This window comes from Gouania willdenowi, chromosome 6 (assembly GCF_900634775.1).
Source record: "Gouania willdenowi chromosome 6, fGouWil2.1, whole genome shotgun sequence".
NCBI classification, from domain to species: domain Eukaryota; kingdom Metazoa; phylum Chordata; class Actinopteri; order Blenniiformes; family Gobiesocidae; genus Gouania; species Gouania willdenowi.
In genome coordinates this window covers 44,322,805-44,348,411 of record NC_041049.1, presented here as the reverse complement: position 1 = coordinate 44,348,411, position 25,607 = coordinate 44,322,805, and the positions used below count along the sequence as shown (strand labels likewise).

The window sequence follows — 25,607 nt, the reverse complement described above, 5'->3', positions numbered from 1 at the left end:
TTCTGTCACAATTACTTATTCGGAAGTGGCTGAACTTGTTTGTTAAAAAGCTGATCTTTAGAAGGTGTTCATGCAATCAAATTACTCAGCACAGGCATTACGTAGCATATGCAAATCAGCACAGAGAAAGGGATAAAGTGTGCATTGACCTTTCTCTTTCTGTCCAACAAGTATTACATTTTCCCATTCATCGACTCATCTAGTTTCTATTCTTCCTTAATCCACACTAAGGTCAGGAAGGCAGGTGGCACGCTAGACCAGACATGGACCAGGGGCCACATACAGTAAGGCCCGAGATCTATTGTGTGCGCCTCCCAAAGTAAATGTATTAAATAAGTCCAAAAACACACAAAAAGACAGAAAAAAAGCACATAATGATTCAAATAAAATATAAAACAACAACAAAAATACACAAAATTACTTAAATTAAACAAAATACACAAAATTACTCAAAAAAACAAAAAACAACAATACACAAAATTACTCCAAAACACACAAAATGACAGGGAAAAACCCATTAAAATGACTCCAAAATACACACTATTGCTCTGAAAACATAAAAACACAAGAGCATAAAAAGACAACAAAAATACACAAAAACATTTCATCTTTCCTGTATTGATGGTTTGATATATCATTATTGTATTATATAACATTTTATTCTGTGGCCCTCGGATCAGACAATCCCATTATTGTGACCCCTACTGTAATAAAAGTTCCCCCTCTTGGACATTACACTAAGATCATTAGTATGTAATGGACCCAGAGGCGTATAATCAATGGTTCTGTTGGATCCACATTGGGAGAGATTGATCATGATTTTATGGCTGATCGACGTTTTTGGGGAAGGTTGTTTTTTTAATGTTGAATTTTTTTTTTAATTTATTTAATTTGCTCTTGTGAATACAGTTTCCCCAGCAAAATTAATTCCATGATTCCATCATGAATAAAAATACCAAATGTAATATCTTTCACTGACAAAGGTGAAATATCAAACTCCTTAGTCTGCATCCAGCTCTGCATTGCAGTAATGCACGTGCCATATCAATGATCCAAATATTCAATATCCGTTTCACAAAATGTGCAGTTAATTCAATCTTGTCCTGACAGAGCTGTTTATATTTAGATTTAACATTTATAATTAGATTTAACATCGACATTATATTTTTGCGAACAAAATATATCACAAATTTTACAAATATTGCCGTAAATCTGGTCAAAAGTAAAGGTGGTTTAATGCTAAATGTTGCAAAAAGTTGCTGTTTATTTTAGCATGCGCAACTTTACAATCAGCGCCCCATAGGCAGGAAATGACCGGAAATGGAAAAAAAAAAATCTATTCAGGAGCCACTAAACACGGTTTTATTTCACTTATTTAGACAATTGGACACTTTAAAATGTGTGTGAATGCTCGTGCATTCCATCATTATGCTCTATAGTTGTTTTTTCATCAAAAACAAACAAACAAAAAAAACCTTATTATGTAAATACTCGCTGCTGTTTTTTAATTCTATGTTTTTATCCTGCAATACGAGCCAAATCAACGAAATTTCGTTCTTATCTTATTCTGTACTGTAAAGTTCAAGTTTGAATGACAATAAAGAAAGTCTAAAAGCTTGAGAACCACTGGAGTGGATAAAATCTTCCCTAAACATTGAATTCAAGGAGGTTTGGAAAGCTTTTATTTTCGGGGAAGTTGTTGATGTTTTTTTAATTAGATTGTCCCTTTGTCGCGCATGCGCACTGGTCTGATTCACAAGGCAGCAGGAAGTCAATGTTTTTTTGTCGGTCCGCCTCTGACTGACTGAGCTCTAACAGACTGTAACTGACTCTACTGCCGAGCCTGGGCCACCGCTGGGTAGTGGTCAGTGATCTGTTCAGTGTCTGTGAGCTTCAGGGCGTGTTGGACAGACTGCACCCTCCTCCTCCACGGTGTGCGCTAGCTCTCCGCTCGGTAGTCCCGGGTGCATGTGTCGGTGGTAAAGTGGTGTTTTTATCCAGACTTTTGGCTTCATTTGTCGGCGGTAGAAGACGATGGGGTGCACGCTGAGCACGGACGATAAGGTGGCGCAGGAGCGCAGCAAGATGATCGACAGGAACCTGCGGGACGACGGAGAGAAGGCAGCCCGGGAGGTCAAGCTGCTGCTCCTCGGTAAGACTGGCACTAGGACGGGCTAGTAGTGGGCTCTGGTACCCGACAGGGCCCTGGTTTATGGACTTTAAACTATTCATGAGGCGTTCAAGTGTCTGCGCTGAAAGAACAAGCCGCGGTTAGCACAAAAGTTTGATCAGGCTCAGTTCCTCCCTTGCTTCCTTATTAACAACTACACACTACACTAACAAAGTCTGTCAAATAACGGCGTTTAAAGCCGCACAGATTACTACTCATCCCGTGTAAACACAGCGGTGATTCAGTGAGTTAATTTACCTCTGTAATTAGCCGCTGGGCTACATTAGCTCCACTGTGCTAACCTGAGTTAGCATCTGGAGAGGCGAAACAATGTCTGAGGTTTTCAACAAGTTCACCCTCACAAATGGAATATAGACTCGCCTACCAAAAAAACAGAAGTATTAAATTAACATTATAATCGATTAATTATGAAACATAAATAATCACATGGACAGTTTTTAGGGCATCTGATAAAGCGTTTCTTTAATAAGCTGTCAGGTTAGGATGAGCTTTATCTGTGGGTCAGTCTCTCTCTTTGCTTTATTGCTGTGTATTTATGCAAATCTGCCTCCGTGAAGTTGGGAAAACAAAAAAAAAAGTCAAAATCAAACGCCAAATCTCCTCCTTGCCAGATATTGTCACTCAGTTATCTGGATCAATGATCCTGATCCTTGTAGCATAATAAGGATCACTTCAAAGGCTTGGATTTCTATTGCCATTAGCAATAATACAGTAGGTTCTAATATTATATTATTATTTTTTTTCTAATCACATGAAGTGAGTAATTTCAGTCCAATCCTGATTAAACTTGCTGGCGTAACTGAGAGATCAACCTGATACAATTCAGTCAAATTTCATAAGTATCAGTCAAATATAATCAATGATGAGAGAAGGGGATTTTGAAAACTGATCCAGAATCGATTTATTGATCTTGATCCCCTGCAAAATTCCATATAATTGATCTTTCATGTCTTTGCTTAAAATCCTGTCAAAATCCGTTAAGCACTTTTGGTGTAATCCTGCTAACAGACAAATAGAAGCTGTCCAGTGCACCATTCTTGAGGTTTCCACAGCATGGCTGACGCTAACACATGGCTTTGGTGGTGATTGAATGAAATGAGGTGTTGTGTGATTTCAGGCTTAGAGTGAATAATATTTCAGTTGTTTGAAATGTAATGTCTGACGTCACTGTTTACGTAAGTTTTTAAACATTGTTTCCCTTCAGCTTTGGTAAATATGTAGCCCATAACACTTTTTTTTTTCTTGAAATCAACATGAAGATGTAATCTTTGATTGAATATTTGAGTTCCTAATAGGAGCCCTTTGAGTTATTTGAGCGTAATTTAAATGCAACGTGGTGGCCGCCTTATACTGCCAGTGGCTCTGTGACACAAATAATCCTTCTCTACATCACCATAATGTCCTCGTGGAGTTATGTCGCCTCTCGTATGTAAACAGTGCAGGTGACTGCCGGCTGTGGCTGCTCTCATGCACAACAAAAGCTCACAATAACAGCTTCATACACATCAGAATTCTTGTTCATTCTTGTGTTGTTGTCCGTAATAATAAACAAAACAGTTTTTTTAAAAAAATGTAGAGAAATCATGTGGGATCAAATGTAAACTATCGGAATCAACAAATTCACCTTACATCAGGCCAAACATGGCTGTCCCTCGTGGATTGTATTTTAACACATCATTTTTTAAAATAGATTTTATACAGATTTTGTTTATTGGTAATACATTTAACACATTTTATGTTGCATAGAGGTAAGCTTCAACTTTTTATGCTGATTGTTAAATGAAGATCTGACAGGATGTTGAACAAATGCACATTAGGCTGTTAGTGAGGAAGTAGAGTCACCAGACGTCTGTAGCACTAACAGGCTGTACACAACTATACAATATATTCATCTGGTGTAAACAGGTGTCCAATGTTGTTTTTAAAGTAATTAATTTTTACCAAGTGTCTTATTTGAGAGGAAATAAATTCAAAACGAATAGTAGAGGTGTTGGCCCGCCCATCGGAGAGAACATAAGTGTGGTTATTTGAATGTGGTTACCACAAATGTAAATATAATAAAATCACTTGTTTTACTGAAAGATAATGAACCCTCAAGTTAGGTCATTTTAAAACCAACAACAACATTTTTTGTCTCTTTGTTAATATGTATTTTGTAGGGGTTTTTTTGGTGGGGGGGTTATAATTTAAAGGTAAATGGCCACTCCCGTCCTCTGTCCGTTCTAATCCTCGTCGCTCACGACTGCTGTTGGTCGGCTCAGTGAGGGTAGACGGGTTACAGGTTGCATAGCAACCCTCGGATGTGCTGTCAGCAGCAGCGCACATCTGAGGGAACTAAACACACAACAGTAATGGCTGGTGCATGTGAACTGCATGTGAGCCTGACGCAGGCCGTCGGCGTCTGAAAGCTGTTTTCATGCTCAGATAAGCTAATCTGATCACTTCATTCCACGTAAATAGAAAGTAGTGATTCACATCTCTGTTTATCATGTTGGATTTCTGATATGTTGTTTGATGAGAGCTGAGGCCTCCTGCCCCGCCCCACCCCTGGGGTTGTTTGTAATAATGTAGTGATCAAAAATAAATTATAAAAACTAACAAAAAATCCAAACTCATGAGTGCGAGTAATGTAGGCTAAATGTTGTTCTTATCAATCAAACTTTATTTATATAGCACCTTTCTTACAAATTAAATTGTAGATCAATATTTATTTTAGTTATTTATTTCAAGCAATTTAATACAAACAGAAAAAACTTTAGTAGTATGTTTACATACATTTCTCCATTTTTTTAGCCTACATGGCTAATATACATGACATGTATTAACATAAATACTGTCGATAGCTAATAATTATCCTGCTCTAAAGGGAGTGGGATGAAGTCACACTTATTATCTCTCACCCCTATTTTTCATTCAGTTTTCAAAACGTATGTTCCTGACCTCTCAGGAACAATCTCAGAAGTCGGTCGCAAAATCCTAAAGGTACTGAGATAGGAAAAGGACACGTTACCAATTTATTTATCAAAAACCTTTTTTATATATAATGAATAGCAATTTTCCATTAATTCCATGTAATTTTAAAGAAGACATACTATATTAGGATTTATATCATTATCAGGATATAAATCTACTAGTGATGCAACTATACAGTCAGCCCACGGTTCAATACGTACCTCAGTTTTTTGGTCACGGTTTTGAAAAAGAGAGCTTCTTTTTTCATTTTTAAATCTTTTTATTTTACTTTGAAGCAAAACTCAATTCATACACATTCCTGTCTTATTGTTTCTTTGAGCAAGTGGGGTACGTCTGAATGAAGCCACTGGGAGGGACTGTTGCTTTTTGGTTGATGGTGTTAATGATATCACTGGGTAATGAGCTGTTTCTATTTAAATATCCGATACAAGTAAAACCATGGTTCCACATTTTCTCTTCCTTGTCATCAGACTGTTTTTGGAAAATCAGAGAATGAAAGCTAAATGTTTCCTCTCGAGACCAGCCATAGCTGCTCCTCACTGCTAACCACGCTAAAAGTAAATATCGTTGTCAGCGTCGCTTAACTTCAGGGCGTTGTGAAACCATAAAATACGTGGTTTACAAGTCGGTATTGAATCGTGAATGCCGTACCCAACAGTTTAAAATATTGAGAATTGTTGCATGCCTAAAATCTACCTATATCATAATATAATATAAAAATTTCTACATCCTATGCAGCAGTCTCTTTGTCTGATATATCTGCTATTTATAAGACTTCAGGGGGCCACCAACCTGCCCCCTCTTAAAAATAAATCATCCAATACCTTAATCATTTCGATATGTGTGCAAATTAATTCAAGCAATGTCAGGGCCATGACTGTTTATCATGTGGGACGATGAATTGGTGTACAGTTCTATTCACAGGGGAGCAACAAGTCCCTGCAGGGAAGAGATAATTAAAATGTTGTGTGCTCAGCTCAAAACACGCTTTAATCCCTGAGGGGGAAACAGATTTGTACGCGAGCCCCAGTAATGTCAGGATCGTAATGGGATTTAATATTTTGGACCTTTTTATGGTTTGTTGTCTTTCCCTAATAGCATGTGATATGTTATCGTCTTTCATGTTTCTTAGTCGGGATGGAACTGAACCTGAAGTTCCTAACGGAAAAATAAAGTTCTTTGAATTGGATGTGCCATACTTGCAAATCTGAGCGCTTTGTGTCCCATCAGCCTGACGGTGTCTGAGCTTCTACGACGGTATAGTAAAGCTTTGTGTAATCTTATTGACGGGAGGATGCAGTTGATTAATCCAATTGGAGTCTGGCCAGACTAAAGCACGTCTCTGACACCTGCTCATTACATTCACCGACAATCACATTATCAACATATCAAAATACTGTTTAAAATAAAGTCCATTAGGTTTGTTGAAGGGGTATCTCAAATAATTGGTCTCAAAGCTGCTGGAGATTATTTTTTTATATTGGATAAAAATATAGGTCAATAAATCAAAGATTTGCTAAAAGAAAAGTTTTAAATCTTGCTCGAAGGTTTGTTTTCATTCCCACTGTAAACACTCCCGTATTGACATTGTTGGAAAAGTTTTGTGCATTGCATTGCATTGTGGGATGTGGAGTCCTGTAGACCAGTGGTTCTCAACCTTTTCAGCATGCGAAATAAAGGTTCCATAGACCGGGGACCCCATTGTGCCTGAAGGTGGTTGAACACAGACATGAACAGTCAGGTCAAAAAAAATAATAGTTGTGTTTCCAGTTACGTAGATGTTAGAAATAGGGTAGGTAGAAAAAAAAATTTGGATTTTTTTTTTTTTTCATTGATAATTGTGCAAATTTGGCCTTTTAAAAGTACTGAATACATGTGTATATATAGTCAAAATGTGGTATTAAACTGCAAAAACAATATTACACTCCAATACTATTATGGATGACAAGTAGATCTATGCGCAACACTAAAGACCTATTATAAAGATTAGAGCAGACTTGAAAATAAGATACAGGGAAAATGTATCTGGTATCGCATAGCAATTTGCAATGCAATTTCATTTGACTGCTACACAAAAATTCACATGTTTAGCAATACTTTCATATATAAAATAACAGAGATGCGCAATGTTGAAAATTGCTGCAATAATAGCTACGCAAATTGTTTTCCTTAAATTTTTCCCAGAGATATCAACCAATTTTAGCATTTTAAAGAAATATTCCGTGAAGAAATCAACACATTTCTGTTTCACACGAGGCATTTATTGATTGAACGCCAACGCTTGCAATGTCATATCATGACATGTGTCATGGGCCATAGCAACGCTAGATCTGTCATTACATTATGTAAACACTGCGAATGTTCAGCTTCTTTCCATCACAGAAATTGTTCATAGCCATAGCAGGGGATATCATAGCACTAAAATATAATGCTGTCATGGAGTTTCTCAAACCAAAAACGTGAATCTTACCTTTTTCAAGCATTGATTGTGGCCATGCAGGAAACACAACAAGTTGATGCGTCAAACTTCCTGCATTATCACGTGGTGGTGCTGCAAGGCTTGCTGGTGGTGAAGTCACTTGAGCGCTACTGCATGTAGTTTGCTGTTGTATTTGATTTGGCTTTTTAGAAACTGCACTTGATTTGACCACGAAAAAAAAATTTAGGGTTGGCGTTTTTAAATATGGTCAATCGTGTACCCGGAAGCATAACTATTATTTTTTCTGGCTTCATGTGGAGACAGGGTCATCTATAAGGGGGAATAAAGGGGAGAGATTTTTGGGGTCCATCCATAAAGTCAGCAAAATGATGGTCCATTGTTCTATGAATCTGTGATAACCACATTTATTTATTGATCTATAATAATAATCTATAATAATATCCACTGTTATCCAGGAAGTTTAGTATTTGCACCATAGTATTTAGTCATCTTAAAAATGTAAATCCTTGTTTTAATCAGAAATAAAATGGGTTAAAAGTGACTACAAATGGTGGGAATAATTTTGAAATGGGATTTTAAAAACCACAAAAATTAGTTAAAAGTTGAAAATTAGAGTGGCCAAAACTGAACAAAACAAGTGGTAATATGGGTTCAAAGTGTCAATATTGACCTAAAAGTGGCAGAAAAAAGTAAAAAACACTTGCTGGGCATGATGAACCATGAATTTGGTTAAATTGGCAAAAATAAGCATGAAATATGGTGAAGAGATTAAAAATGACAATAATGGGTCAACATATGTGACATTAGGTGGGAAAAGGGACAAAAATGTTTTGAAGGTGGAAAAAATGTGCAGAAAAGGCATTGAAATTTGATGAAGAAGTGACAGAAATGGGAGTAATGTAGCAAAAATGCATTAAAAGAAGCCAAAATATGGCAAGAAAAAGTGAAGAAAATAGGTTACATAGTATGGCAAGTTTGGTGTAGTTGCAGAAAAAGCGTAAAAATAAGCAAAAATGGGCTCCAATTGTTGAAAAAATATACTTTGTTTCTTAAAGGCATCTGGCAACACCTTCTTAGTGTCTTGCGAACCCAAGGTTGAGAACCCCTGCCATAGACAGAAGTGTATTAAAGTGTTTTTACTTTATTCTTGACACATTTCTGGTGTTTTCACTGAAAATTGTAGCAAAACAATGGTGGATGTTTATTTTGAGACTTGCACAGAAAGATCCAAATCTGGCTGAAGTTGAATAATGGAGTGAAGTGATATCACGGAGAATACTGGGAACAAACCAGAACCAAAATGGAGTCAAGCCAATCATTTTAGTTTTTTGAAAAAACACAATAAATCTTAGTAACAGCTTCTTCATATACATTCAAAGTAGCTCCAACACATATTCTTGTGTTGTCCTCAGTAATAAATAAAAATCATAGTAAAGAAAATGTGGGTGAAATCACAATAAAGAGAAAAATCAGGTAGGAACTGAACATAGTCATGAAAAGAAAAATCTGCACAAATGTTGCTTATTGCTAATACATTAAACAAAATCCATGCATAATGTGATCTGAGTTTTCTGATGGAGGCTCCACCCAGGGCTGCTCAATTAATCGAAATTCAATTACAATTTTGATTATTACACCCAACGATTACAAAATAATATAATCGAGAAAAAAACGATTAAAAAAAAAAGTTTTATTTGCTAAATAAAACAAACCCACTGTTTTGGACATCTATAAATAATAAAGCTTGGCACACACATGCTATTAATACTAACTTTGAGTTGTTTAATCCACACACATGCAAGCTCCTCCCCTCCACCCCGCCCCTCTCAAAGCTAAAGCTGGCCTGCAGGCTAACACCAGCCTCAGAAACCTTGGGGTTGTTTTTGATCAGTCCATGTCTTTGGAGGGTCACTGTCGTCAATTGACTAAAAACAGTTTTTACCACCTGAGAAATATCTCTAAAGTGAGGCATCTTTTATCAAAATCAGATCTGGAACTGGTCATACACACATTTATATAATCTCGTATTGACTACTGTAATTCTATTTTTACTTGTTTTAATAAGTCGACCCTAAACAGACTCCAGATCGTTCAGAACGCTGCTGCCGGACTTTTAACTGGTGCTTCTAGAACATCCCACATCACCCCCATTCTTGCTACTCTGCACTGGCTTCCAGTTAAGTTTCGCATAGAATATAAAATATTAGTTCTCACATTTCGAGCATTACATGGTCAGGCCCCTAAATATATCTCGGACTTGTTGTGCCCCTACTCATCAGGGCGATGCCTTCGGTCTTCAGGTCAGGGTCTCCTAAAGACCCCAAAAACTAAATTTAAAACCAGAGGAGACCTGGCGTTCCAGGCTGTAGCTGCCAGACTCTGGAATAACCTGCACCAGTCTCTCAGGGAGCTCAACTGTGTGGACACTTTTAAAAAACTGCTGAAGACTACACTTTACAGTAAAGCTTTTAGTTAACTGGATTTTAATTTTTATTTATCCTTTAATGTTGCTGTTCTTATGATATTTATGCACTCTTGTTTTATTATTCTATTGTGTTGCACTTGTACGCTTACCACAACTCTGTACAGCACTTTGTGATTTTATCTGCAAAAAGCGCTTTATAAATAAACTACTTACTTACTTACTTACTTACAAGGAAAGTTGTCGCTAGTGATCTTGAAACATGGCAGGAGAAACAGCAAAAACACTTGGTAAACAAGCAAAGCAAGTCAAATTCTCTTATATGGGAACACTTTGGGTTTGATTATGTTTTGTGCAAAACGTGAACATAATGGATTTTATTTATGTTTAAAGAATATATTTTGTTTTTTTTGTACAAAAAAGGAATAACTTTTTGCTTGACAAATAATGGTAATCGTGATTTCAATTATGACAAATAATCGTGATTATAATTTTTTTCTATAATCGAGTAGCCCTAGCTCCAGCACAGACTTCTTAAAGTTGGGTGACTGATCATGGGGTTGTTATATAACACTGGTTAGTTTGGTCTCTCTATATCCCTTTTTCTATACACACTTCTTCTCTCCAGAGTCACAGTAACCTGTCAGGCTTCTAAACGAATAATTCATGATCACTTGACTGTGATTGTTTTCACTATTTCCACATAAACCTTGTTTTGTACAGCGTTTTTCTGTATTAATACATATCTTCTGTTTAGTTGCTTATTTTTTTGTATTTATTTTAATTTATTTTTTGCAGGGAAATTTGCTTGTGGGATCAATTTAGAGAATGAGTTGATTAATTCCAACATTCAAACCCATATGCAAATTAAATTCCGAAAAAACGGATGAATAAACTCACAACTTTAAAGTGCTCAACTTATTAAGATGTTTTCCAGGGTGATAGATTTTAAGAGCAGCTGGAAGAAGTTGATGATCTGAACCAAAAAATCTGTCTTGATTTTTACTTATTAATGAAAATGTATCAGTATTTTGATGTTTTTTGGCCTCATGCTTTTGTTTGCTTTGTCTAATCCTGTGAGAATCCTGCACGTCGAACGAGTTCAAACCCTAAAGCAAACACAAAATATTAGTCCAATCCAAATAAACCAATGGCGTAGTGGAAATGTCTACATTTGAATGTAGATGCTAATGAAACCATGCCGCAAAGCTGTGATTAAATGTTTATTCTGTGATCTGCACTTGTTTTTGTTTTCAGTTTATTTACACTGTTGTTTCACTTTGTTTTAGGTGCTGGGGAATCTGGGAAAAGTACCATAGTGAAACAGATGAAGTAAGTCATAGTGATTAATATAAACCAGACATGGACATGTTTTATCACAACAAATGAACAGATCTGAGGGCCACAATGTCAACATTTGTGTCAGCATTTAGAATAATGACCAATCTAAGCATTAACACAGGAAACAACAGTTTTTTATTGCTTTGTGCGTTTTTAAGACTTGTTTTGTGTAATGTTTCTTGTCATTTTGTGTATTCTGTAATTTTGTGTGGTTTTTGGATTCATTTAGTTTATTTTGTGTTTTATTGTCATTTTTTGTGTTTTTGGAGTCTTTTTTTGTACATTTTGTGTATTCTGATATCAAGTTATCATGGAGTCATTTAGGGGTTTTTTTGCTGTCCTGTTTATTCACTGACGGTCCTCTCTCTCTCTCTGTGTCTGTCTGTCTGTCTGTCTGTCTGTCTGTCTGTCTGTCTGTCTGTCTGTCTGTCTGTCTGTCTGTCTGTCTGTCTGTCTGTCTGTCTGTCTGTCTGTCTGTCTGTCTGTCTGTCTGTCTGTCTGTCTGTGTATGCCAGGATCATTCATGAAGCCGGCTACTCGGAGGAAGAGTGTAAGCAGTACAAGGCCGTTGTCTACAGCAACACCATCCAGTCCATCATCGCCATCATCAGAGCAATGGGTCGCCTCAAGATTGACTTTGAAGATCCAGCTCGAGCAGTGAGTTTAGTAACAGAACTGTGTTTTACTGATCTATTTATTATTGCCATGGATGCAGATTTGTGACTTGGTTACAGGAGAGTCAAGCATCACAACGACAGTATGTTTTGTTGTCATTTGTGGTTGTGGCACCACTTTGTAAAGCATTGATGAAATAAAGTGACCAGAAACCCTTTATGCATTTATAGTGGCCTGTGTTTAAGATTTAAATTTACTTTTAATTTAAATGTGGAATTCCAACCTTTGCTATAGGTGCAGGATCAGTATTTCAATGCTCAACATTCAGTTTAACCTTTTTCTTTTTTTCTAATTTCATCTGCTTTCCCTGATCAGAAATCATTCCTGGCTTTTAAACTTTCTGAAATCACGCAAAACATGCTTTGACATCTGCCAGTTAGCTACATTTGCTACACATTAGCCCACTCATTTTGTGGTGGAAAATTGTATGTAAATGTGAGCTTTAAGTCCGTGTCATATAGGTATTTCCATATCAGTAGTTACATTATATCATATTGCATTATATTTTGCCCAAGAATTGACATTTGTTGACCTTTCCTTTGTGGTGAAGAAGTGCGTGGAGTTGCAGGATATTGTCCCAAAACATGCATGTGAGGCTGTATTATCTGTTATATTGCAGTGTCCGCTCAATTTTGTTTCTAATATATATATATATATATATATATATTATGTATATAAAATATATATTTTTTTTTGTCAGTTTTCCCAGATGAATGAATATCTGAGCCTTTAAGAATTCCTTCAATTGATTTGGGCGACCATGGCTCAGGTGGTAGTGGGTCGTCTTCTGATCGAGAGGTTGGGGGTTCGATCCCAGTACCTGACTATGTGTCGAAGTGTCCTTGAGCAAGACATTGAACCCTAAGTTGCTCCCAGTGGTCGACTAGCGCCTTGCATGGCAGTCCTGTCCCACTGGTGTGTGAATGTGAGAGTGATTGGGTGAATGAGCTGATATGTAAAGCGCTTTGAGACTGCTTCAGTGTGGTGATAAAGCGCTATATAAAATCAAGTCCATTTACCATTTATTGGTCCTTATTGTAAGAAAGATGCTATTTATTTTGCAGCTGTTTGCAGATGTTGTTGACTTTCTGCTGTTAGTCACAGTTCTAGTTGTGTTTTTGTTTGTAAATCTTGAACAGAATGCTAAGCTACTAGCTTCACTGTTTAACATTTTAACTTTACATTTAGTTTTTTAGGGGACCAAATAATGATAATGTCCACACACGTGTTTGGAGTGTTTCTGTGTTGTTGTGCTCTTGTGCATGTTGTCTTCCCTGGACATTCTTAACAGTGTGTTTTGTGTGGTTAGGGCGATGCTCGTGAGCTCTTTGTTCTGGCTGGTTCAGCAGAGGAAGGCTTTATGACTGGTGAACTTGCCGGGGTCATCCAGAGGCTGTGGACGGATGCAGGAGTTCAGGCGTGTTTCAGCCGCTCCAGAGAGTACCAGCTCAACGACTCCGCTGCATAGTGAGTGAAACACACGGACACAAAGAGGAGTACACGTAGTAATTAAAACTTATGTTAAAAAAGGTTCACTTTACAGTTGTGTGTGAAAGTCAGGGCACCCCTTTAAAAACAGCATATTTTATATATTTAAAAAGTTATTTTCATATTTACTGTCTCTCTGGTATATGGGAAAAAAAGACAATATTGTCAGGAAACATTAATGCATAGTATTTTATTTTATAAATTGAACAAAATTACAAAAATGAAAAACATAATTTTGGCATGTGCAAAAGTCGGGGCACCCTACAGCATCAGCACCTTCAGTACTTAGTAACACCCCCTCTGACAGATATCACAGCTTGTAAACGCTTCTTATAGCCAACAACAAGTCTCTGGATTCTATTATTTGGGATTTTTTCCCCATTCTTCCTTGCAAAAGGCTTCCAGTTCTGCAATATTCCTAGGACGTCTTGCATGCACAGCTCTTTTAAGATCTACCCACAGATTCGATATGTTAAGTCAGGGAGACTGTGAAGGCCATTCCAAAACCTTCAGCTTGCGTTTCTTGAAGTAGTCCATGGTGGATTTGGAGGTATGTTTAGGATCATTATCCTGTTGTAGAAGCCATCCTCTTTTCAGCTTTAGCTTTTTTACAGATGCTGTGATATTTGCCTCCAGAATTTGCTGGTATTTAATTGAATCCATTCTTCCCTCCACCCGAGCAATGTTTCCTGTCCCACTGGCTGCAACACAACCCCAAAGCATGATGGATCCACCCCCATATTTAACAGTTGGCAAGGTGTTCTTTTCATGAAATGCTGCTCCTTTTTTTCTCCAAACATACCTATTGTGGCCAAAGAGTTCTATTTTAACTTCATCAGTCCACAGCACTTGTTTCCAAAAGTCATCAGGCTTCTGTAGATGTTCTGTTGCATATTTTTGACGTTGTATTTTATGATGAGGTCGTAGATAAAGTTTTTTTCTACAGACTCTTCCATGAAGGTCTTGTTTGTGCAAGTATCGGCGCACAGTGGAAGGGTGCACCACCACTCCTGAGTCTGCTAAATCTTCCTGGAGGTCTTTTGAAGTCAAATGTGGGTTTTGGTTTACCTTTCTGACCAGACTACGAGCTGTTCTCTCCGAGAGTTTCCTTGGTCTTCCAGATCTCTTCTTGACCTCCACAGTTCCCCTCACCTGCCATCTCTTAAATATGCCTCGCACTGTGGAAACTGCAAGCTGAAAACGCTTTGCTATCTTCTTGTAGCCCTCCCCGGCATTGTGGGCATCAATTACTTTCATTTTTTCTGTCTTACACAGCTTCTTAGAGGAACCCATGGTTGCTGAGTGTTTGTACAAGGTTTGTGGAGTCGCCGTATTTAAGAAACCCTCAAATTGGCACCAGCTGGCACTCCCTAATGACAATTGTTGACACATGCTTCAGGACCAATGAGCTGGTAGAGGTCTGAGCTTGTAAAAATAATCTGACACTTTGAAACTCTCAGGGTGCCCCGACTTTTGCACATGCCAAAATTATGTTTTTCATTTTTGTAATTTTGTTCAATTTATAAAATAAAATACTATGCATTAATGTTTCCTGACAATATTGTCTTTTTTTCCCATATACCAGAGAGACAGTAAATATGAATATAACTTTTTAAATATATAAAATATGCTGTTTTTAAAGGGGTGCCCTGACTTTCGCACACAACTGTATATATACTAGTACAGTGCCCGTCGGAAGTATGCATTCATGTGGGAGATTAAGTACAGTTGACAGTTATGGCCAAATGAGAATATGTTTGAAGGTTGGATGTACAAAGAGGTGTATATACTCTGTACTCTGTAGTGTTATGAAGAGGTATAAAGAGTAAAATAGCGTGTGCGATTTCCCTGGTTTAATTTTATGGGACATGCGCGTGATAAATGTTTGTTTTTCTACTCATTTTTATATTTTTTTTGTTTGTGTTTTTCTGTGATGTATGTTTTTTGGAGTCATTGTGTATTTTTGTATTTTTCTATTGTCTTTTTGTATAATTCTTGTTTTTTGTTGCCATTGTAGTGGGATTCTGGAGTCATTTTGTGTGTGTGTGTGCGCCTGCCTCCCTCCATCTCCTCCGTGCGTTATCTCTCACACACGCGTGTGCGTTTTGCACATAATCCATCGCAGGTTGTTAAGAGAGACATGGAAGTACCACGAAAAAATAAACGTTTTGCAACACCAAAGTCGCAACTCTCCCTAAACGGCTCTGTGTGAGTTCAGCATTTTCATCCCGGCGTAGTGCACGCACGCGCATCAGCCTTGTTTGTGTGTGTGTTTACATTGTAGCTGCTAGCAACTTAAAAAGAATAATATAAGAAGAAACACTCACCCTTGCGCAAAACAAACAATAATCATAGTGGAGCCGTGTTGTGGACCCATCCGCTCACAAAAACGTTACATTCCTCTGTCTGAAGAAGCAGAATGTTAGTGATATTGTCGGCTAATGACCGTCAGCATGGCCGCCGCCCACAGTCATGAGACGAAGGAGGAAGTCCGTGACCCGTGATTTAAAGGAAGTTTGGAATCACGGGAATAATATTAAATAACCATGAAATATTAACTTAAATGACTTTTAGCGGTACAAAAATGTTTTAATATTGACCTTTTTTTTTTTTTTTTGTAACCCAAACAAACGTCATGAACCCAGAACCGGAAGTAGCGCGCTCTTACCAAGGGAACCGTTATCTTTAAATTAACCTTTTGACCGTTTTGCTACAACAAATTACTCCAAAATAACAGATACACACACTCGGGGTATTTGGAAGCCGTTGACTAAGTTTCAGGTTGAACTCACACCGCGTCGGGGAGATATTTGCTCCACACACATACACACACAGTAGTATAGATTTGCTGTTACTCAATTAGTTGACTTTCTTTTCCCCGTTTTCAAAGCTACCTGAATGACCTGGACAGGATATCCCACGCTGCTTATGTACCCACTCAGCAGGACGTGTTGAGGACCCGGGTCAAAACCACCGGAATCGTGGAAACACATTTTACCTTCAAGGACCTTCACTTCAAGTGAGTGCTATTGTCACTGGATGGAAGTCCAGTTCCTTGTTCCAAGATTAAAGGGGACATGTTATGAATTTTTTTTTTACCTTTGGTATACCAGATATAGATTTATACCACAGGTATAAATTACATATCTGTGCTGCTGTTTGGTCAAAACATAACATGAATTAACAGAAGAGGTTTAATACCCTGTAAAAACGAGTTCTGTGAGAGTGCTCTGTTTTGGGGGGTGTGTCCCATGATTTGCATAGACCCCCCCTTCCCTGCCCTGTCCTTCACTGTGTGTAGAGCCAAGGCAGCAGCCTCTCCCTCCCGCTCCACTACAGTGACGCAGCTGCAACTTACCGGTACAAAATTTAAACGGTTAACTTCTTGAATGAGCCTACATTCTGAGTGAACTCATCCTTTAGTAACTTTAGTAAGTTGATCATTTACACCATAAAAGCGGCGCTGTTAATAAGTGCTGGAGAAGTGATCAGCTCTCTCTCTCTCCCATGTCACCCAGCTTCGCACACACTCACCTTCTCCTCCTCTGCTCTTCTAACTACAGGAATAGTTCATTTAAGGTGATAATAATTTGTTTTGTTCAACCGCCTCGTCGATTGTGTCACAAACACGACAGATCAGCGATACGAGGTGATGGGACAGGTACTGGGGGTGGAGTTACCAGTGGAGGGGAGTGTATTTTTTATGCTTGTGATGTCACACACTCAAACTTGATATGGAGCAATTTTCCTTATATAAGTTATGACTCACACAAACCACAAACAAACAACTGGATGGTTTCATTTCACATTTTGTGTACCGGTAAACACTCAAGTTACTTCATGTGAGATCAAAAAAACTGCAAAAGTCGATTTTTCATAATATGTCCCCTTTAAATCAAAATGTCATTTCAAAATCCTTTTTTTAAAGTAACATTAATTAGATAATTAGTATCATTTTAAAATGGTAAAAGCATCGATGGTCACACCTCCAGGCTTCCACAAACTTCATCAAAAATCAAAGGAAAACAAAACATCATCTGTTTTTTGGTCCATTACCAGAACTGCAAGAACAAAACAACGTTATTGGAGGACACACACACACGCTCTCTCGCACACAGCCTTTACAGCTTTTTCAGCATGTCATTGTTTTACATTCCTGCATGTGATTTGTTTTTTTGATTTGGACTTGATTTGAAAGAGAAATTCTTGACCTACATGTCAGTGAGCATCAGATTGCAGTGTTTAAAACACAGACAATTTTTATTCTAAAGCTGTTTTTAAACATACAGTAAAATTCAGAAGGGACCAAACAGGAGCTATATTCATATTCATAAATTAGAGCAGGTGTCAAACTCAAGGCCCGGGGGCCAAATCGGCCCACAGGAGAAAGAAAAATGACAAAATTCAAGTTCTATTAAGCTCCACAATATTTGCAGGGCTCACAGTTGTTCCATGCTTATATCACTGGGTCGCAGCCTTTTTTAATCTCAGATTGTTAAAAGTTTGTTTTTCTCAAACTATTGCAAATTTTTTTTTTAGAAATAAAGATTAGTCCCAAAATTCAAGTAAAGATCCTGCCGGGACTAATATCTGTCACGTATTGTGTGGATATTGTTGATGCATACTTTACATAATGTATATGTGGCAGTGCAAACCAATGCACCATGTTTGGCCCCTGAACCAAAATGGGTGTGAAAAGCCGGGGTTAGAGTATTTAATCTCTGTTGTTAATTAGAATAACTCGGATCATTCAGCTCTGCAGGAGGCGTTAGAAAACAAATTCCTCTCTGGAATTCAATGTGTTGAAGCAGGAAAATGCAATTTTGTGTTAGCATTTCAATAGACCTCACAACCAAGCAGGGTTTACATTATTTACTTCACAGATGGGTAAAAATATAGATTAATCAAAGCATTGCAATATCCCCCCCCCAATTCAATATAGATCCAGCAAATCCTAAGGTGAATGGATTCACCTCCTGGCCAATGTGTCATAGTGCCTGTTTCCCTGTTTTTACATTTCGTTCTCCATATGCACAAATATTTTTTTCTTATACAAAATTTCATTTTCAGATGTTTTATTGCTTAAAATATAAGGTTGTAAGATGTTGGTTACATTAGCATGAAAATAAATATTTAAAAAATTGTTAACAGGTAATATATTTGTGTATTTCTGTTTCTTACTGAATCAACATAGAAGCATTTGATATTGAATTGCAACCTAAATAATCTAAATTGAATCGTAGAATATATTTTATGAGGAGCTGAACATAATGTGAACAACACAGTCCTGAGGAGGGTGAAAGTGGGTGTGTGCCTGTGCGGTGCTTTGCTAACAGTGTCTCTCTTTAATCTCAGAATGTTTGATGTGGGCGGTCAGAGATCAGAGAGGAAGAAATGGATCCATTGTTTTGAGGGAGTCACTGCGATCATCTTCTGTGTGGCTCTGAGTGACTACGACCTGGTGCTGGCCGAAGACGAGGAGATGGTGAGACCCCCGTCTGTGCCGCGGCCCCACCCCTCCACTCATCTACATCTTTTCTCCCCAGAACCGAATGCATGAGAGCATGAAGCTGTTTGACTCCATCTGCAACAACAAGTGGTTCACAGACACCTCCATCATCCTCTTCCTCAACAAGAAGGATCTGTTTGAGGAGAAGATCAAGAAAAGTCCTCTGACCATCTGCTACCCGGAGTACGCAGGTGAGCAGGTGTTCTGCACATGCAAATCCTGCACTTAGTTTGCTTCCAGAGAGAGAGAGAGAGCACAAAACCTCAGATTTCTCACTTGGTTCAGATTCATTTCTAAAACAAAGAAATGTTGACACATTGTCTCAGGTGTAGACAGCTTTCTGCAACATTACTGTAATACAGTAGTTCTTTTTTGGGGGGTATTTCCCACCTGCACCCCTTGGCCCCCAAATAGTCCTGACAAATAACACATTTTCAACTAACAGGGAATCGTGTTTCATAATAAATCAAAAACTAACAAAAACTTATCACCTGCATTAAAAAAAATAAAATTGTAGTTGTCAAAAATACTGGAAATAAGAAACATTGTTAACAATCTGTGCCAAAAAGCTTAAGAAAACAAAAGGAAATTCAGTGCACGTATGAGGTGAATTAACGGAATGTATCTTAAACTGTGTAACAGTGAGAGCTGTGATCCATGGGGCAAAGAGAACGGAGCAAAGGACAATTTTAAAGGAACACACCGTTGAAACATTCCTTTTTTCTGCACAATAACATGGATTATCCTGATCTTTGATATGGATTATGTAAATAAATCTAATGGGTCTCTTGTGTGCACTGCGCCCCTGTTTGTGTTTGATGTTCTCTTGTTACCCTGTGCTGATCTGATTTTGACATTAACAGTTGGTTAATAAAATCAGTGCTTACCACTTAAACAAACATAAATATGTCATTTCTTAGAGAAAAAAAGGAGGTTTTCACTATTGGGTCGGACTCTGACAAAAAAATGCGGGCCGATCCGCACTCCAAGTGTGACACGGTTACTTATTTACTCGCCGTTCATGTGTCTGTTTACTGTAAGACCTATGCACATGCCCCTGCATGCATCTGTGGAACCAAACAGTAGTTTAGTCCACTGTGCTTGTCTTCTTTCAGTCTCCAAGTCGTCGTCTTCTCATTCTTTTTTAATTCCGGTTTATTTCCAAGCCATTGAGAACGCGCATTCACCATCAGCGTCATTTGACTTCACGTCCGCAGAACTTTGTGGGGAAATCCGACCCAGAACAGCATTACAAAATGTATCACACAATCCTTTCAAGGCAATAGGTAGAAATGTGTGTTTGCTCGTTGGTTTGGAACGCTTCATCGCCCATTAGTATTAAATTTTTCTTTTTTAAATGAATGTTTTTGTTTTTTTCTCAAATCCTACCCTATGCTCCATTAATTAAAAAAAAAAAAAAACAATTGTAAAAGTGCAGTAGTCAAAAATACAGGAAATGAAGAAACATTGTTTGCAATCTGTGCCAAAAATCCTAAGAAAGCAAAACAGTAAATTAATTTTTAAAATCAACTATTGAAAGTTTTATTGTTTCGCTCCACTTCACATGCTGACGTAAATCATTACTTTTGCACTTTAGTTCCACATTACATTTTGTTCCCCATCCATATCTTATGCGGTCAAATAATTGAATGCTCTTTTTTTTTTGTGTAGGTGTTTTCTTTAGACTTTATTGCCAATGACGATTGGCATGAAATAAAATGTCCTCCTATTGGCCACGCCTCACATGTCATACCTCCATTCCCCACCAGGTGGGGGGCATCACACACTTTGAGAAGCACTGCTGTAATATGTTACAAACAATTCAATAAGTGAAGTTAGAGCAGGAGAAAAGAAACCCAACAGCAACAAAACTTCAGCCTAGAGCCATTGTTTGAGTTCAGCAGGAGTCATGATTCTCACTTAGTTTCTCTCATAATATGCTAACATAAATTCAGCCACCAGAGGGCAGCACAGACAATGTTTTAAAGATGCGCGCACATCATGAGCCAGAAGACAAACTAGAAAACGGTTAGAAATGTTACACAATTCTGGCAAAAGAGAAGTCACTCAAACTCTAACATTATTGCTTCAACTCATTGTTGGAACCTTAACTCTGAACCTTTTAAAGGTTCTGCAACTGACACTTATAAACTTGTAAAATACACGTTTTTATTATGAGGTCATCAATGTTTTTATTATTTACCCATTGTTTTATTTACAAATGATTTGTTTGTTGTTTGTTTGAAGAACAAAGTAAATCCAAAAGATTTAAATTGTTTATAATTTAATTTAATCAATAACAATATTTCCTTATTGTACCGTTCAATTATTGTTCAACTATTTATTTACTTCATGTACTAATATCTACACGGCATCCATTACAGTGTTGGAACTTTAACTGGTAACCATACTACAGAAGGTTTCCCACTGATTTTTAACCAGTATTATAGATTGGGGTTTGTGTTCCCCTAAAGGGGGTACCTGAGAGAGGAAAATGAACCAATGAAAGCATAAAAAATATGGGTTTATGATGTTTGTTTTTAGTTAAAAATAATAATCATACTAAATATTACCAGCACCTCACAAAATACCAAAAACACAACTAATAAAATGATATGTAATAATAAATAGTAAAAAGAACAAACACCAACAAAATACACAACACTAAGAGTGAAAAATACTTTACCAGCAACAAAGACACACTAAATGAAAGAAAAACATTATTACAAAATACACAAAAATTAAAGATAAACAAAACGACAGCCAAAGGACACCAAAAACACACACTGAGAGAGAATAAGTTATATACACAAATACACACAAATAAGAGAAAAATATACTGAATAATAAAAAGAACAGACAAACAAAATACACAAAATGATAAAAACAACACACAAAATGATGATAGACATGATCTTGATTAGAAAATAAACTTAATATACAATAGTCAGTCTTGGTCCCACATCAGGAGGGAGAAGACTATAGAAAACTATAGAAATAAATCTATTCAGGAGGCGCTAAATACTGTTTCATTCCAATTATTTACAAAGTTAAATTCTTTAAAATGTGTGTTATCACTTCATTCTATTATTATGCTCTTTAGTTGTTTTTTCATGGTATTCTGAGCAGAATGTTGTAGTCGCAAAAATAGAGTACTTGGAAGAGAAAGGGGTACTTGAACCAAAAATGTTTGAGAACCACTGTAATATAGATTGAAGTGTAACTAAACCCCCTGGTTTTGTCCGACCTGCCACTAGGGGGGAAATTCAAAAAATACCTTGATTATGGGCGGGGTTCCTGGATTACAGCCGACTTAAGACATGGGTCATAACTGACCCGTTATCATTAGAGATGCTAACAGAACGCTAACACAAGAGGAAGGTTATGTTTTATGGGCTTATTTATTTCAGGCTCAGTAATTGTGATTAATTGTAATTTAACTTTTGTAATTTAGAACATAATAATTGACTTTCAAGGGAAAAATAATAATTGTAATGAAGTTATATTTGAAGATGTAATTGTAATTGAAAAATGTATTTGACCATACCTTGATGTGTTTTTGTCTTGAGGCTCCAACACCTACGAGGAAGCCGCCGCTTACATCCAGTGCCAGTTTGAGGACCTGAACAAGAGGAAGGACACAAAGGAGATCTACACCCACTTCACCTGTGCCACTGACACCAAGAACGTTCAGTTTGTGTTCGACGCCGTCACCGACGTCATCATCAAAAACAACCTGAAGGACTGCGGCCTTTTCTGAAGGTAAAACCTCGCCACTTAAGTGTGCATGGCAGGGTTAAGGTCAATTACAATTACATCGTCAATTATCCATGTTCAATTATAACTTCATTACGATTATGGTGACAAACATTTTTTCCAATTACAAATAAAATTACAGTAATTATTTTTCCCCTGAAAGACAATTACGTTCTCAGTTACTGAAGTTCAAATTCAAATAAGCACAATTACCGAGCCTTTAATAAATAACATAAAACGTAACCTTCCTCTTGTGTTAGCTCTCTGTTAGCATCTCTTATTATAACGCGTCAGTTTGACCCATGTCTTAACTCAGCTGTAAAATACACAGTAAATATTATTTATCATGTAATTTGTTTCTCATCTCTTGGTTTCCATGTTAGGCTTCCTTATCCATGGAAATATATGTTTTGCTAGTTTTGGTGTGTGTGTCTGAGCATTTTTCTGTCACTGTACCACTAGATTTATATGTTTTTAAATGGTAAAATGATCCCGAATAGAAGTGACAGGTAGTGAGAAAAGTTGATATAAAACATATTTTAATATTGTTAACTACGTATTTATTAAAAGACAGTTTTAAATAGAATTTCCATGACAATTATTAATCGACCCCAACTCTGCACAGCAGCGCTGCTCTTTGCTAAACTCACCTTTTTTAACAAGCTTTTAACTTGTGGTTTTTCTGTATTTACCTTTGTTGTTGTTAGTTTCTTTTTTGACTCATGTGTGTATGTATTTTAACTTTAAAATGTCTGAGTTTTTTTTAAAAGCGCTTCTAAGTAAAATGAATTATAAATATTATTTAATAATCACTGCTAATCATTTCTGTTTCAGGCTGTTTGTGGTGAACGGGCCTTACAAAGCGACTTCATCTGACCTGATTGTGGGATGGAGGCAACTTTGGATGAATGTCACTTTTAACCTTTTATTAACTTATGTTCATCTCTAAAAGTTTTAAAGAAGGTGTGTAGAGAAAACATTTTTTGTGTAAAATATTTGTACAAGTGTCTATGGCCAGGGATTTATTTTTTTCCACGGTTTTTAAAAATATGCTTTTGTTGATCTCGTCCTTATTGTTCATTTTTATAGCGGAAACAAATGAGCCTTTGCTTTTTTTCATTTGTTACTGAAGGGTTTTTGTCTTTTTTTGTAGTTGTTTGTGCCTTGCATGCTTTTAGTTGCAGTTTTATTTCCTTAGGTGTGCATAGATGTTACCATCGAAATTTCTCCAGTCCTCGGGTTGACTCGCATCACATGATTTTTTTCATTTAAATTTTTTTTGCTGATGTTTTTGTCATACAATTTTTTTCTCCTCTTTGTACAAACTAAGAAAGACCAAGACACTCTGTAGACCAATTCACTTTGACGCTGACATACTGTGGGTGTGTGTGGCCTGAATGTGTGTGATTTCAATTAGATCCTGTGTGTGTGTGTGTGTGTGTGTGTGTGTGTGTGTGTGTGTGTGTGTGTGTGTGTGTGTGTGTGTGTGTGTGTGTGTGTGTGTGTGTGTGTGTGTGTGTGTGTGTGTGTGTGTGTGTGTGTGTGTGTGTGTGTGTGTGTGTGTGTGTGTGTGTGTGTGTGTGTGTGTGTGTGTGGTACAAAACAAAGAGACTTTATTCCTCTATTTGTCACCTTCTTTCCTCTTTCAAAGTTCCATTTTTTTTTTTTTTAAGTGACCAAATCTCTCCAATCAATGAGTCCACGTTGTCGGAGCGGCGCTATAAACATTCCCCGAGTGTCATGAAGGAATTAAGCTTTGAGCCGAGGATGCTAACGGTGGCCTTGTAGCAAACAATTGGACCGTGACGTAGGTTAGCGTTAGCGGTTAGCTTAGGAGGCAGGCCAAGTCAGTAGGGATATTAGGATGTTTGGCCCCTCCCTTTTCACCACAGGCCCCAGTTTTATTGGTCGGGGAAAGGGTTTGACTAATATATCATCAATATCATTTTGTTAATAAAAGAGTTGCTGTGGTGTGACTATGGCAACTTATGCACCAAACTTGTTTCTCTTGTCTTAATTATTCATGTTTTACAGCCAAAGCAGTTCAAAGGCAAACACTGTTAATTAAGGGTGTCCTGATGTGATCTTGATATCACATCTGATATCGGCAAGAAATGCTTATCGGATTACACCGACCTGAATCTAAAATCTGAGATAATTTTTTTTGTCGGCTTATATGAGAAAAAGTTTTCACGATATTTAAATGTATTTATTATTTCGTTTGTTCACAGTTAAAATGTAATAAATGAGTCAGTTTTTCTTATACCTACTGTTACTGATTAAATTATCACTGATCAAGCGTTTTCTAGCATTTGACACTGCAAAATAAAGAATAACGTGTGTATGATTTGTGCACATATCGTATTGGCCAATACTCATGGTGGCAATATTGGTATTGAAGTGAAAAAATTGTATCAGGATGCCCCTAATAATAATGGTTACTCTGAAAAGTTGTTACTCAAATATGTGTAATTGTAAATAAATTGTAATTGAGTTCAGATAATTGACTTTGTAATTGGCAAGAAATGTTTATTAAAATTGTCAATTATAATTTAAAACAAAACTGGGGAGCCATATTACATTTCTATGTACAGTTCTACAGACTGTATATGTATCGTATTTTTCAGACTATAAGGCGCACCGGATTATTAGTGAGTGGGTCTGACTGGGTCTATTTTCATACATAAGGCGCACCGGTTTGTTGTTATTATTGAGATGCATTAAGCGAAACAAAATAGTCAGATAAGTCAAACTTTATTCAACTCATTAACAATAATTCTCAACATTGTTCAGGTTTAACACATAAAATACA

The 25,607-nt window shown here is 37.1% G+C and overlaps 2 protein-coding genes across 2 annotated transcripts in view; one reads left to right on the top strand and one right to left on the bottom strand.

Moving 5' to 3' along the window:
* The window catches only part of LOC114464501 (muscarinic acetylcholine receptor M2-like), a 33,424-nt gene extending 25,715 nt beyond the window's left edge, over positions 1-7,709 (bottom strand). Inside the window, exon 1 of the mRNA XM_028448726.1 lies at positions 7,635-7,709. The gene's annotated coding sequence lies outside the window, so the exon portion shown is untranslated. The remainder of the gene's footprint in view (positions 1-7,634) is intronic.
* On the top strand, positions 1,757-24,793 carry LOC114464503 (guanine nucleotide-binding protein G(i) subunit alpha-1). The gene is made up of 9 exons (XM_028448727.1): positions 1,757-2,152; positions 11,316-11,358; positions 11,883-12,024; positions 13,352-13,509; positions 16,421-16,549; positions 18,886-19,015; positions 19,077-19,230; positions 22,609-22,801; positions 23,630-24,793. The coding sequence occupies exons 1-8, from the start codon at positions 2,035-2,037 to the stop codon at positions 22,797-22,799; spliced, it is 1,065 nt and encodes a 354-aa protein (XP_028304528.1). The 5' UTR covers positions 1,757-2,034; the 3' UTR covers positions 22,800-22,801; positions 23,630-24,793.
* Positions 24,794-25,607: the final 814 nt, after the last annotated feature.

What these genes read in the sequence shown, in the direction of transcription:
- LOC114464503 (XM_028448727.1), top strand. Translation starts at nt 2,035, where the DNA reads ATGGGGTGCACGCTGAGCACGGACGATAAGGTGGCGCAGGAGCGCAGC. An exon ending in CTCAACGACTCCGCTGCATA is followed by an intron (nt 13,510 to 16,420) that starts GTGAGTGAAACA and finishes CCGTTTTCAAAG; the next exon opens with CTACCTGAATGACCTGGACA. An exon ending in TTCAAGGACCTTCACTTCAA is followed by an intron (nt 16,550 to 18,885) that starts GTGAGTGCTATT and finishes CTTTAATCTCAG; the next exon opens with AATGTTTGATGTGGGCGGTC.